At 41.7% G+C, this 13,407-nt stretch overlaps 1 protein-coding gene across 1 annotated transcript in view; it reads left to right on the forward strand.

The window, feature by feature from the left end:
* The window catches only part of SLC26A7 (solute carrier family 26 member 7), an 888,192-nt gene that overhangs the window by 650,322 nt on the left and 224,463 nt on the right, over positions 1–13,407 (forward strand). The window contains exon 8 of the mRNA XM_069622129.1: positions 7,455–7,568. Within this exon, the coding sequence (XP_069478230.1) occupies positions 7,455–7,568 (114 nt within the window). The remainder of the gene's footprint in view (positions 1–7,454; positions 7,569–13,407) is intronic.

Below are 13,407 nucleotides of genomic sequence, written 5' to 3' on the forward strand. Positions count from 1 at the left end.
CAGTATTTGACATATTTTCTGCACCACTGAAAGGCTGACCGCATTGTAGTAATTGCATCAGCATGACCGATTGGGAGCTAAACTTGCTGTCTAGGATCTTGTATAGCTTTGTAATAGACATTAAGGCGGTGTTCATAGCAGCAAGAGTATGAGCTAAGTACAGAGATGCATTATCAGTTGGGTATTCCGGGTGTCCAGATTGAGGGAATCTCCTAGGAGTGGGGTTGGCAAAAGAAATGGAAAGAGCCGAGGAGTTGTGAGTCGAGGGAGGGAATAGGATTGGGTACTGAGAAAGTGCAGTTGCAACACTAGTGGAATTGCGGGGAGAGGACAGAAAGGCAGGTGAAATTTGGTTTGTTAGTGGGTCTGAATTAGGTTGTGCTTTGGGTGTAGTGAGTGTTGCATCCTTGCAGGTGTGGGGGGCAGACTCTCCCATTAGCAATAGTGTGGGAGTGGATCTTTCATCTTGGGCGTTTAAAGTTGAAGGCCTAGTATCAGGCACTATAGTGGCTTCAGCGCCTCCAGATGCAACCTCAAGCGGGAGCTCAGTGTAGCCTGCTTCCATTATCTAGTCAGGGGGCGAGGACAAATCTGTTATGGTCTGATTTGCAGGATGGACACCGGCTGTTATGAGTTGGGGAGTAAGATCGACCACAATTACTGAGCTGATGTCAGAAGTATGCTGACTACGGTGTCCATTATAATCAGTCACTCAGTATTTCCGGTTGTCGGCTCTATACGACTGAGTGCGAAAGCACGTTGAACTGGCTCTGCTCATAACCATGTTCACAGTATTTGGCGTTCTGACTGGTGTGAGCCTTGGTGGATTTGGCAGCAACAAGAGTGGAGCCTGGGCCGGCATCAAGGTCTTTAGTGTGTAGGGGCCCGTTGTAGTTGCCATAGCGTGGCGCTGCAGTCTATCCGATTAAGACTCGCCGCACGGATAAGCCGCAGCTCTATGGAACGGCAAATAAGTCTTGCTAAAAAGTGTCTAATAACAAATGCAAATGCAAGCAGCTTAGAACGAAAGAATCGGCAATCTGGTCTACACTCGTCGCTTACCCACGAAACAGCATAACAGCACTTGCCCGAAGCACTCCCTGAATGCGCGCGCAAATTGTTTGAGGAATTGTGGGTGTGGCCAAAGTGTCTTTTGAATATAATCCAATAACAGTTTAAACAACCTGTAAACAAACAAAATAAATACAATTCAGTTTAAGGAGAGGTCCAACAGAAGAGAGGATTGCTCAGCAGTGACTATTAGAGTTGCTGCATATAATTTAGCCAGTCCATACCAAGTTGCTTTCCTAAGTTTTATCCAGAGTATGACCAGCGTAAGAGCACTTCCTCGAATGCGCACGCACGAATGCGCACATGTATTTGAGGAATTATGGGAAGTGTGGGCGTGGCCAAAGTGTCTTTTGAATATAATCCAATAATAACAGTTTAAACAACCAAGTTGCTTTCCAAAGTTTTATCCAGAGTATGACCAGCGTAACAGCACTTGCCCAAAGCACTTCCTCGAATGCACGCCACCCTTTATAACATCTTCACCAAACCCCTATTCAATATCCTAGATGAGCCGGGCATATCATATACAAATTATGCACATGATACTCTCTTGCCCCCCACAGGCAACTACACAACTGACTCCAAATGACTACAATGCACTGCACTCTACAAAACCATACAAGTCTGGATGGCCGCCAACCTGTTATGCCTTAACGATGAAAAGACAGATATCCTCCTGACCGGCTCACAAACCACTCTCAACAAACTTGACCCGAATTACAAATCCTTCACCATTGATGGCATCACAATACCAGTCTCAAGGTCTGTCAAAACTCTGGGCGTTTACCTAGACGCTACCCTGTCACTTAACAGTCAGGTCAACACCACAGCTTCCTCAGCTGCATATACTACTAAACTTATTTACACCTGCAGGCCCTTTCTGTCGGCGGATGGCTGCCTCACCATTGCTCAGGCCTTCATAGGGTCTAGGCTGGCCTGCTGCAATGCCCTATTTTCAGGAAACTCTGCTTGAAACCATAATATAAATTGCAGATCGACCAAAATAATGCTCAGTGCCGCTCTAAACATCCCCATGTGGGAGCATATACCATGGCCAGAAGAAAAGCGCACTGGCTCTCCCCATTCATCAACGGATCATTTTCAGAACACTGGCTATCATGCTCAAATGCCTAGCCAACACTAACCAGGTATTTGTCCCAAAAACAATTAAAAGCCAAAACACTAATGCCCACACGGTCGGCCTACACCAACAGACTGGTTACCCCAAGATTCAGACTCAAAAGAGTAGGGGCCTGAGCTTCCCAGTCATTGCTACGAAGAACTGGATGGCTCTTTCCCACAAACCTAGATCTGAACAATTGTATTGGGCTTTTCAGAAACACCTTAAGATTTTGCTGTTCACCCAGGATGCTCCATCTGCTGGATCCCATTCCTAAGACTCTCCTCACCCTCATTTACTAGAACAATATATTTTGTGAAGCCTTGATTCATTGTACTCTTGTAACCAGCGCCCTGATGGCTATGGGTTTGTGCTTTATTAATTTAAAAATCAATGGTGGTAGGCATAAGGCAAAGGCAAACATCAAATCACAAACCCTTACTGTATGCATGGCAATCAGGCTACCCCATGTGTTCCTCCTCCTCTCTCGTTCTCCTGATAGTTGTATGTTCGTCCAATGGCTTCTAGTCCAGCCCTGCCAGAAAACCTTCAGCCTTCAGCTGATCAGTGAAATTGTGTAACTGGCACTCAACATGATCCTTGGCCTTCAAAAGAAAAGCCTCCTCTTTTCGACAGTGTTTCTGCACACGTCATTAAAGATCAGATTCTGGTTCCTTCCTTCTCACCACATGAGTTCTCCTGGGTCCCTGGCCTTTTCCACACTCGTCTCCTTTTCTGGAACTCTCAAGTATCTAACAGTAACCCTGTCTGACTCATCACATCAAAGATTACATATAACTGTGAGTCTCCCCTCCCCCCCAGCCTCCCCTTCCAGGTTTGAGGAAGGAAACCCGTTCCAAATCCAGATCGCTGTACTCGGGTGTAAAGCATGGCCGTTTCCTCAAATAAAATAAAAACAGAAGGTCTCTCCAACACAAGTTGTCCTTAACAAAATAAATGAAATATGGTTTTCCAAAAGAAACTGTTGTCCAAACAGGTTTCACAAAACAACATGGTTCTCTAAATAAAAATAAGGTTTCGCTGAAAAATAACTAAGGTTTCACACAGCATACAATGTGCACACACAATACACACAATCCTCGTCCCCCGCCAAGAACACAAATTGTTGCCTAATCTCCCCCCAAAACTCTCCAGCTCCTCTTAGCGCCTAAATCAGCCCTGCCTCACCTTCCTGCAGAAATGCACAACCCACCACAGAGATGGGAAGTAGATCATTCCTTACTGGAGGAATTCAAACTCGCTTTCTGCCGAAGCACTCATCCAAATTCTCAAGCGAACTTCTGACACCCACTTGAGCATAACAATCTTGCCCGACTCGTCATGTTAGTACCCTAATCCCAAGTGAACTCCTGCCTTTGCCGAATCCTTGCGTCGGCTTTGCTTTGCCCACAAGTAAATCCACTTGTGGGCAATTTTTTATTTGCATTTTTAAAGCGCTCATACAGTCCGCGGGCATCGAGGCGCTGTTACAGGAACGAGTTTCTCTTAGTTGCGTATTTATAACGTGCTCAATATCCAGAGGTTTCTAAGCAAGGACCTGGGATTCGAACCAGTGTTGCTTCGTGTGGTCTTGTTTCCAAGGCGCGCACGTTGCCACTGAGCTATCCTCCCGGGATGCCCACAGATATTTGCAGATGGGTTCTCAGTTAATGTTGCCAAGGCTTGCCCACCCTTATCATGAACATTAATTTATCAACTAACCCACCCACACAAGGCCCAAAATGCATCCATCCATAAATCCACTAAACCATCCACACAGCCACCCAACTTCATCCACCCATAAACCCATCCACACAGCCCTAGGCATACACAATCTCACTCTTCAGTAGAAGTAAAGGGCTTTCACCTATAACATATCTAAATGATTTGCTTGCATTGCTTTGCGACATCCACACAGCCACCCAACTTCATCCACCCATGAACCCATCCACACAGCCCTAGGCATACACAATCTCACTCTTCGGTAGAAGTAAAAGGCGTTCACCTATAACATTTCTAAATGATTTGCTTGCATTGCTTTGCGACGTCCACACAGCCACCCAACTTCATCCACCCATGAACCCATCCACACAGCCCTAGGCATACAAATCTCACTCTTCGGTAGACGTAAAGGGGGTTCACCTGTAACATATCCAAATGATTTGCCAGCACTGCTTTTGCGAAATTTGAGGGGAGACTAAAGGCATTATATCTGTTTCACATCGAACAAGTGTGCAATTGTACAATCACGTATAATATACAGAGTGATGCAAAAGGTGCTCATTATATATCTAGGAAGCTAGTATCCCAGTTCACAATGTTTGGTACACGCATATCACTAGAGACGTTTTAATGGGAGGGCAAAAGGGGCACTTGCCCTTGGTGGGGGCCCACACAAGGTGGCCTGATCTAAAGACATAAGATTCCATGATATCTTATGGCATGCTGCTGAGGTTCTAAACCCATTGCCTGTCTGTTTTGACAAGTACAATCTGCCTTGATCAATTCATCATCTAATGCCTTCTGTGTTACCTGTGGTAAACATACACTGTGTGTTCCTACCAGCACATCTCTGTAGCATTCTTTCCTTCCTGTGGGAAGTATGTTGATCATGTGCAATAGCTAAAGTTGAAATGCATATTGATTGATCGCCACAATCGTTTAGCAGTTAGCTCAGTGTGTTAAGCACTCATTGCAGAGATGTGTGTTCATATGCAAGATTAGAAGAGCACATTCCAGCAAACCTGGCTGAGCCTTTCCTATGTTTGAAGTTTATAAACCTGGCTTTACAGTCAAACAGGTGCTATTATCAGCAATGTGCCTGCACCAGATAGGGGTTTCTATAAAAACTAACATATCATCTGTATGGTGATGGTCTAGACATTGGTTTGTTCAGATCGGGTGTTGTAAAACCTAGGCAATCACCTCCAATGATGCAAAAACTGTTAGTCCAAGAGGTGAATAAGTATCCAAATTCAAGACTGTGGAGCAAAAGCGTTCATGCTTCTATCCTGGCTTTGTCAGCAGATGACACAGTGATCCTGGCCAAATCATGTAATAACTCTTACATTACTGTCTTCTCTGAGGTTTGCCTTCGTGCATGCAGTGGTATTGTTTAGCCCATTAGTTGATCTTTCTTCATATGTACGCCATTTGACTGGAAGGGGTGGTAGACCGAGAGAGCAGACCAGATGTTGCAGGCCTCGGGCAAGCATATTTTAAAGTCTGCTCTTTGACACAAAGAAAGGTTAGCTTTTTTTGTAAAACTCAAAGGTTTTTATGCACGTTTATAAATGACAATATCACAAGCCATTGCTTTGGAAGTATTTGAAGCTTTAAAATACGAAAGAAAAACCCAGATTAAATGTGTTAAATAACATCGATTGGTATGCTGGTACTTATATACTTCCCTTGATGATGTAGAGAATTAATCTAGAATCATTCCCATTTTGCATAACACGCTGCTATAATATTAGTTTTTTAAATGGTCATGTTTGGTAATGTGATTTGTGTACTTTCCAAGTCAATTTTATAAATTGATATTGTTTAAATTCACTAGAAGAGAAAGTGTTCAAATGCAGAAATCACAGAGTTGGCACACATCCACCCCTTAACCAATGTGGGATCCCTGGCATCTCATTTAATCTTGTATTGCCTTACCTTTCAAAATTGCCAGTCCCTAAACCTTTCAAAATTGTCAGTCCTTCAGAGTGATTTCCATATCAGGGTATGATCTTCATAAAAGCCTCATTCATGGTTTCACTATGGTGTTGCTTCCACTAGAATAGTGAGCATTGATATATTGCACACAACAGGCACTTGTTCCCTTGATCTCTAATGGCAAATCTATTTGATATGATATGATAGGATATGATAAGGCATTTATAATGCGCCTATGCACAAGTGTTTCAAGGTGCGACGAGGCAAGGGGGTAGAACAGAGGGAAGACGGAGACAACGATCTTACTAGGCCGGTGACATTGAGATCACACAAGTGCTGGGGTGGGGGCGGAGGCACGATTAGAGCACGAATTTGAAAACCATATCCCACTTCTTATATCAGTCTGTCTGCATACAGATACCTTCCTGGTAGCTTCTAATCTGCATCCACTATCCATGCTATGGTATGTGTAGCTTTCTCCTTCCTTCCAATTGGTCTCCTCTAGCCATGCTTGAGCCATTTTGCGTTCTGTGAGGCAGCTAATGTGAGTTTTGTGTCTATTCTGGATTATATGTACCTTTTTAAATACAGTCCTGCATTAATAATACAGGCTGCATACCTTCCTGGAAGCTATTGATAAAAAGTATCCTGTATCTATACTAGAACAGAAGTAACATCTTTGTAGACTTCTAATGTTGACCTTCAAACGCTACTTGTTTATCATTCTGATTAGAGCATGAATGAAGAGTGTACAGGGACTTCAAGGGAGTAAACATGCTTATTTTGAATGCTGCAAAGCAGCATACCAACCTGTAGGTTGTGAGTGTGACCAGGTATTCTTGATCCCTTAATTCCTTTGGTTTGGTGGAGGGGGGCCCCAAAGATGTCCATGCTGAGGGCCCCAAAAGTGATTAAGATTGCCCTGCATATCACTCATTAATGAATGGAAAGAGAAATTAACATGGCATTCACAGCTTCCATAATTGCATAAATCAATGGTGCATTTGGACACAGAACTATTTAAAGGGCCAGATTTACAAAAACGAAAAGAAAAAAGTTGGTTGCTCTTTTGTCATTTGCGCTAGTTTTAGAAATGTGCAGACCACCTTATGGCACTTTCTCAAAGGAGACCTGCGCATTTCGGGGAGGGGCTGGACAGCATTGCAAAACAATGCATTGGCCAGCCCTTTGCATGATCCAGACAATAACGGATAGCACGGATATGGGTGCTGTGAGTGCATTTCACAGTTTCAACGATGGGTCAGGAGTGACACTGGCACGCGTTGCTCAACCCTCTACACCTGTTCCACACATCGAATGCCTTTATTTTCTGTTGTTGTAAACTTCATCACTGTGTGATTTACAAAAATGTAACAGGCGTAAAGAGAGCATTTAAATGCGCACATGTAAAGCTATGATTATTTGGGGAGAGTATTTATTTACGTGTGTTATTTTGATGTAGGATCGCGAAGTCATGTCAGTGTGGTCAGGTTGTTGCATTCAATTCAATGCAATCGATGTGCATTTTTCAAATATACTGTTTGCATACAAAGTGTGGTGTTATATACAAGGGGAAAACGTGTGCTCTTATTTAATTTCGCAGGAGTTACTGGCTCATGGTCTTAGCAATGTGATTCCTTCTTTCTTCCATTGCATCCCAAGTGCAGCAGCCATGGCTCGAACTAATGTTCTGAAGGCCTCTGGAGCAAAGACGCAGGTAACTTGTGATCTCTCCAGTCAAAAGATCTCTGTGCTTGTATGTGATGGGAAATGTGTACATTTCTAAAATGAAAGACAAATTCAAGGTCCGGTGGCAGTCACTCATAGCAGCAAGTGCCATAGCGCAGCAAACACATCATAATAATATGTATTCATATTACTTATATGTTCAGCATGAACGCAGCTCTGGAGCAATTGAGCGTCGTACAGTCATAGAGCAAAACAGTGATAGCAAAATGTTTACACGCCATCAAGTAAAGATTAGTAATTGCCACCGTAGAATATACGGATCTAATTAATGCCTCTTACAAAACCCCAGTACTGTAATGGGTGAAAGCTCAGAAATGTAGTCGGTCAAGGTTCCATCTACTGATATCTTGATCACATGATACGAAGGCGAAAAGGTTTGGCCAAGAACGTTCTGACTTTTATCTTCAAGGAAAGTATCCACGAGAAACAGGAATGAATGAGTGCTGTAATGTTGCTTGTTGCTGTAAATGTTGCTCTTTTCTCTCTACTCTCTTCCATGACAAACTTACAGTACGTCATGTGCACGTCACATAATAGGGCCCATTCATAAATATATGATGCATATTTTATATATATTTATACCTCATATGAAATATCTCGTATATCATCATCATCTCACTTGTATACCGCAATCAAATCACCAGAGGCATCAAGGCGCTGTATGTATACATTTGATATGATATATAGGACATGTAGATCATGAATTCATACATATCATTTATGAAAACATCTCGTATATCATGATATATATGATATCTCTGTCTTTTTCTATGTGCCTGACAGTCACATTGTCCAGTGCTCATGTGCTAGGGTGACCCCCTCTGACAGCAACACGAACAGAGGAATAAGAACAGTTAACTTGAGGTGGGTGCTGTGTGTTTTTTCTAATGCAAAAGGGCATTTAAGAAAAAACAAAAAGAACATTATTTAATTCTACTAACTTTGAAAATTCCCTTATTTTAAAATGTAACAATGTTCGTGGCTAATGATCACTTCCAGTATATATCGGTACTACCCAGTTTTGGCCAAAATAATTCCCAGACAAGCCACTTTCACTGAACTGTGGCCTGTTGGGAAACAACAAATGCGCTTACGGCATACCCAGGAAGCTGGACAGACGGCGATGGCGGCGCTGACGGGTAAGTAAGGCATAGCTTTCGCAACTGCTTGGAGGGCGAGAGCCTGGGTTGGCCACTGGAGGTAGTGTCCGGGTTAGAGGAAGTGACATCACAGGAAGGTGTGCGCAAAAAAATCCCAATATTAACTAACTGTGGTTTATTACTTTTTTTCACCAGAAGCACTCCTGCTTAAAAATAAATGTACAACTGTCACAAGAAACCAACTGTGCTCACATGACGTTTAAACTTGAAATAGTGGAACAGAGACAGTACGTCAATCTGGAGACTAAAGCCTCAATTTGAAAAATTATTCCTTGGTCAGCTTGCAAGTCAACTACCTTTGCTCTTATGCTTTAGGTTGTATGCTTGAGTAGCCTTTATGGCTAGCCCTATCAAATCATTGTTTGGCTTCAATCTGCGGCAAGGTTGTGAGGCTTCATTGGTGTGTAATTTTCTCATATAATGGACGATAGTGTTCTGGACCATCTAAGCTGCTTCTAAATTGTTTTGTTCTTTCGTATCGTGGAGAACACCCTTTCTTCCTGAGCATTTGAATGAGGCAAAACTAAAATCAGGAGTACCACTTTAATGTATTAAATGTCATCATGGTCTTTATTTGACAAATCCCAGGGAATTTCATCATCAGCCAAAGGCTGATACTCCACAAACTTATTGTGAGTGAGATATCTGTCAGAATTCTTTAAAAAGGTGGTTGTCTGTCTAAAAAGTATTCAACAGACTCGTAGGAAACCATTTCCCTCCTTGTCACATCAACCAGCCTTGCGTGCTTTAGGGGGGCCCCATTAAACGGCAGTGTTTGCAAAGCATGTGATGCTGCTGCTTCTTAGAACTTCCGACAAGCTGCAAAAAAAGCCACATCTTGTTTTTACGTGATATCACCACCTTCAAACAGTTATGACAGAGAAGATCCTGTTGACGCCCCAATGAATAAGTGATCATTTTGCAGTTTATTTGGGTCCTGATATGCAATGCTTACTGGGTAATTGGCTGCTTTAATTACAGAAATCAAAACAAAACGAGAAAAAATCTTGTTGACCAAAGAACACATAGGGCCTGATTCACAGAGCGTTTTCCTATGGGATTACGCCATTATAAAACGCTTCTGTGAATCAGGGTCATAGTGCTGTAAGTAGATGAACCATAAGCTCTTCTCGCTGTAGCAATGCATTGGTCTGCTCACAAATTGGCAGTACTTGTGAAAAGAAAAGCGGGAATTCTTCAGTCATTGGATCACTGAATCGATCTTTCCAATGCTGAAACTTCCCATTGGCAAGATCCTTTGACATGAAATAGCTTTTTAGGACTGGATACTGCTGCTAAATTCGTGACACTGCTTTACCTAAAGTAAACCCCCTTGCACCAACATGCTTCACCAAGTCTCTATATGTTTTTTTTATTTTTTATTGTGTATACAGTTTGAAAACATTTTTTTACACATAAATAGCACATCAAATGAAAATAATGTTATCGATCTCATTAAAACCAGCAAATGCATTAACAAATCTAAAAGGAAGAACTAGACAACACACATATTTAAGCAACAACATCCAAATAAAGTGAAATAAAATGGAATCCAAATGCTACATATGAAGATTGGTAAACAATGAGCAAACAAGTCATCAGATATAACATATCTGGTGTATACGGAAGCAGATTTGAGAGTGCATCCAACAATTTAACATCATCTTCAAACTTTCGCAAGAGCTTATCAGCACATTTCCATACCTGTGTTATGGCAATGATCTTACTACGGCTATGGCCGGACTTACATCGTAGCCAAAACATTCGCAAGCTATATCTTCTAGATCTTCCACGAATTTATAGTAATATCTTTCATAAATAGATCTCATCCCTGGGCATTTAGTAAGGACATGCCTAGCCGATTCCACTTCCTGCCTGTCAAAACAGATTCTGCAAGTTCCTTCATGTGCAGGGATTCCTGCCTAAGCACCTCTAATTTCAAGCACATGGAGCCTATTTAACCTGATATTCAGGAAGATCTGACTTTTTACCATAGAGGGAAGAAGTTTCAAATATTCTTGGGGTTCCTTGTAGTTAAAGGCCATCCTGGAGAAGGTGTGAAGGGATTTCACTTTAGCAACCTTCTCATGGCTATTAGCCCAATCAAGCTTCTCAGCAGAGTCAGTTAGAGATTTCATCATTGCACCTTCCCCATGTTCCCAATTTGGTGTCCAACATAGCCTCTGAAAGAAGCCCTCATTCATAGACTTGAACTCATTCATAGCCGCGCAGGTTCCACAAATCAGCGGGGTGCGTAATATAGACAGAAATGCATTGGGAGGTGAGAACATAATCTTAAAATACAGCTTTGCTCTATTTAAATTAATAATAGTAGAGAGAGAAATGAATCCCACCTCCAGCCCTAATAGTCTCCATATGTGTATAATTGCTCAAACCCAAAATTCTCCTCCAGATCACTCCTTCAATTTTATCAGCCCATGGTGTCCAATCACTAAGAGAGGCCTCATGATCGTAAAGAAAGGGTGATGCTCATTTCTGTCTATATACAGTACGTATCCCGCAAAGGCTATATCCTGCAGTTCCTTGGAGAATGACAGGACCGCTCCCATGAGAGAAAGGACCTTAGTCCTGTTATTTAGTTGCAAATTCTCATTGGTCCCTGTTTTTTTCTGACACATATAGCCAAGGTACTTGTATGAATTAACTCTTTTAATATCACCAATACTACAAGGAATAGAAATCTTTTTGCAGCGCCTGCTCCCAATGGCCACGCATTGTGTTTTGTTGATAACTTTCAGGCCGTTTTATCAGCATACAAGCACACTGCCCTTGCACTATTACAGATCCCCACATAGGTATTGTCAAAAATGACAATATCATCTGCGTAACAGATCCATCCCAATTTATTCAAGCCAATCCTGGGGAAGTCATTCATTTTTTCAATGAAGACGCCAAAATCAGCCACGAATAAGTAAAAAAACATGGGTGCCAGGGCTCAGCCCTGTTGGATTCCCATCTTAACTGGTATAGAATCGAACATTAAGCCCAGATTATTTAGCCTTACTCTAGTGGTGTTTTGTTTGTCCATTAGTATGCAAATGTATAGTAAATGAGCCGGCATGCCCATATGCTCAAGTTTTGCCCACAGCATACTTCTATTCACCCTATCCAATCCAGACCAGAAGTCCACAAAAATATTGTAGAGAGGTATCTCGGAAGTACTGTTTGCTTGCTCGATCAGAGTATTATGAAAAAAATGTTGTTGGTGGTGGAATAGCCCTTACGAAAACCGGTTTGTGCTTTATTAAGAATGTTATTCAGAGATATCCACAGATTTATTTCCCAAAGGACCAGAGTGCAGAACATTTTGCTAGGCACATCAGTAAGTGCTAGCAAACAATCTTTTTCTGGAAGATTTCTGTTTCCGCTTGTAAATATGGGTATGGTTATAGAGGTATTCCAAGACTTGGGTATCACGCCAATATCTAAAATATTATGAAATATAATGAGTAGAACATAGGCCCAGATGTCAGCATTTTGCTTAATAAAGATGTTGCACAAACCATCCAGGCCTGGGCCACGAGATGTTTTTAATTTCTTAATAATATCAATTACATCATCCCGTAGTATTGTGAAATTTGTTATCAGATCACAGATTCTCCAATAAAATGTTCCTCAAGGTGTTTTACCCAAGTTTTACTGTCTATGCAGCAGGTCAGAGCTTGGTTATCTTTACTGGCGACCGCCCTAAAATGTGCCCATAGTTTCCTTTGTACCCCTGCCAAAAGAATTTAAACCATGGCTTGCCAGTGTACATTGTCATGAGAAGTTCTGTATCTATGTAGCCAATTCCTATAGTTATTCGTTATTTAGCGCTTTTTCAAATTAGATGGGATCCAGGAGGCATCAGTGTGATCAATGGCTTTTTGCAGCTTTTCGCATTTTTTTCTTATGTCTCTATATGTAATGTCCGTAAGTGGGTCCAGCAGAGACGCACAGAAAGACCAGTGAGTTGGCCTTGGTTACGTGAACCGAAGGGACCCCAAAACAGACAGATGGCTCAGAAGGAACGTTTTGAATATCAAACTAATGAATTAGGCAATTTGGGTGCAATTCTCAATTGGCAGGTGAGGGAACCAGAAAGAAGACATTTAAGTGCTACAATGTGGTAGGAGGTTGTGGTCGAAATACAGTGGTATATCCATTGATGTGTACTGATGAACTATTGTGGATTCATCATGACAAAACTGTGTTGCTTATGAAAAAAACATGTGAGTCAATGAAAGATGATCGGTCATCAGAGAAGAGAATAATTACATTCAATACTGACGTAATATATGAAAACAAAGTATTGTTGATTTGTCAAACAGCAGTTGAAGAGTGAGAAGTCCTACTTGAAAACAGAACTTTGTGCTATATTTCAAGCGGAACTTGGCTAGTGAAAACTGTCTTAATTTTGAACTTTAGTTTGAAACATCGTGAATTGACCCAGGGGAAGGGAATTCAAACCTGGTTACAAGTATTTATGTTTATAATTTCTCTGTGTGATTTTAAATGTTATTTTATGAAGCTTGAACATCCAGATAATCCCTGTATGATTCTGTTGCATGTATGAGCGTGAGGGACAGAGAACGCTGGATATTAGGTCATTTTCCTTTAGCCTTAGTTTGATAGGCAGGGAAACCC

Source organism: Ambystoma mexicanum, chromosome 5q (genome assembly GCF_040938575.1).
Source record: "Ambystoma mexicanum isolate Mex_15411 chromosome 5q, UKY_AmexF1_1, whole genome shotgun sequence".
In the NCBI taxonomy this organism is placed as follows: domain Eukaryota; kingdom Metazoa; phylum Chordata; class Amphibia; order Caudata; family Ambystomatidae; genus Ambystoma; species Ambystoma mexicanum.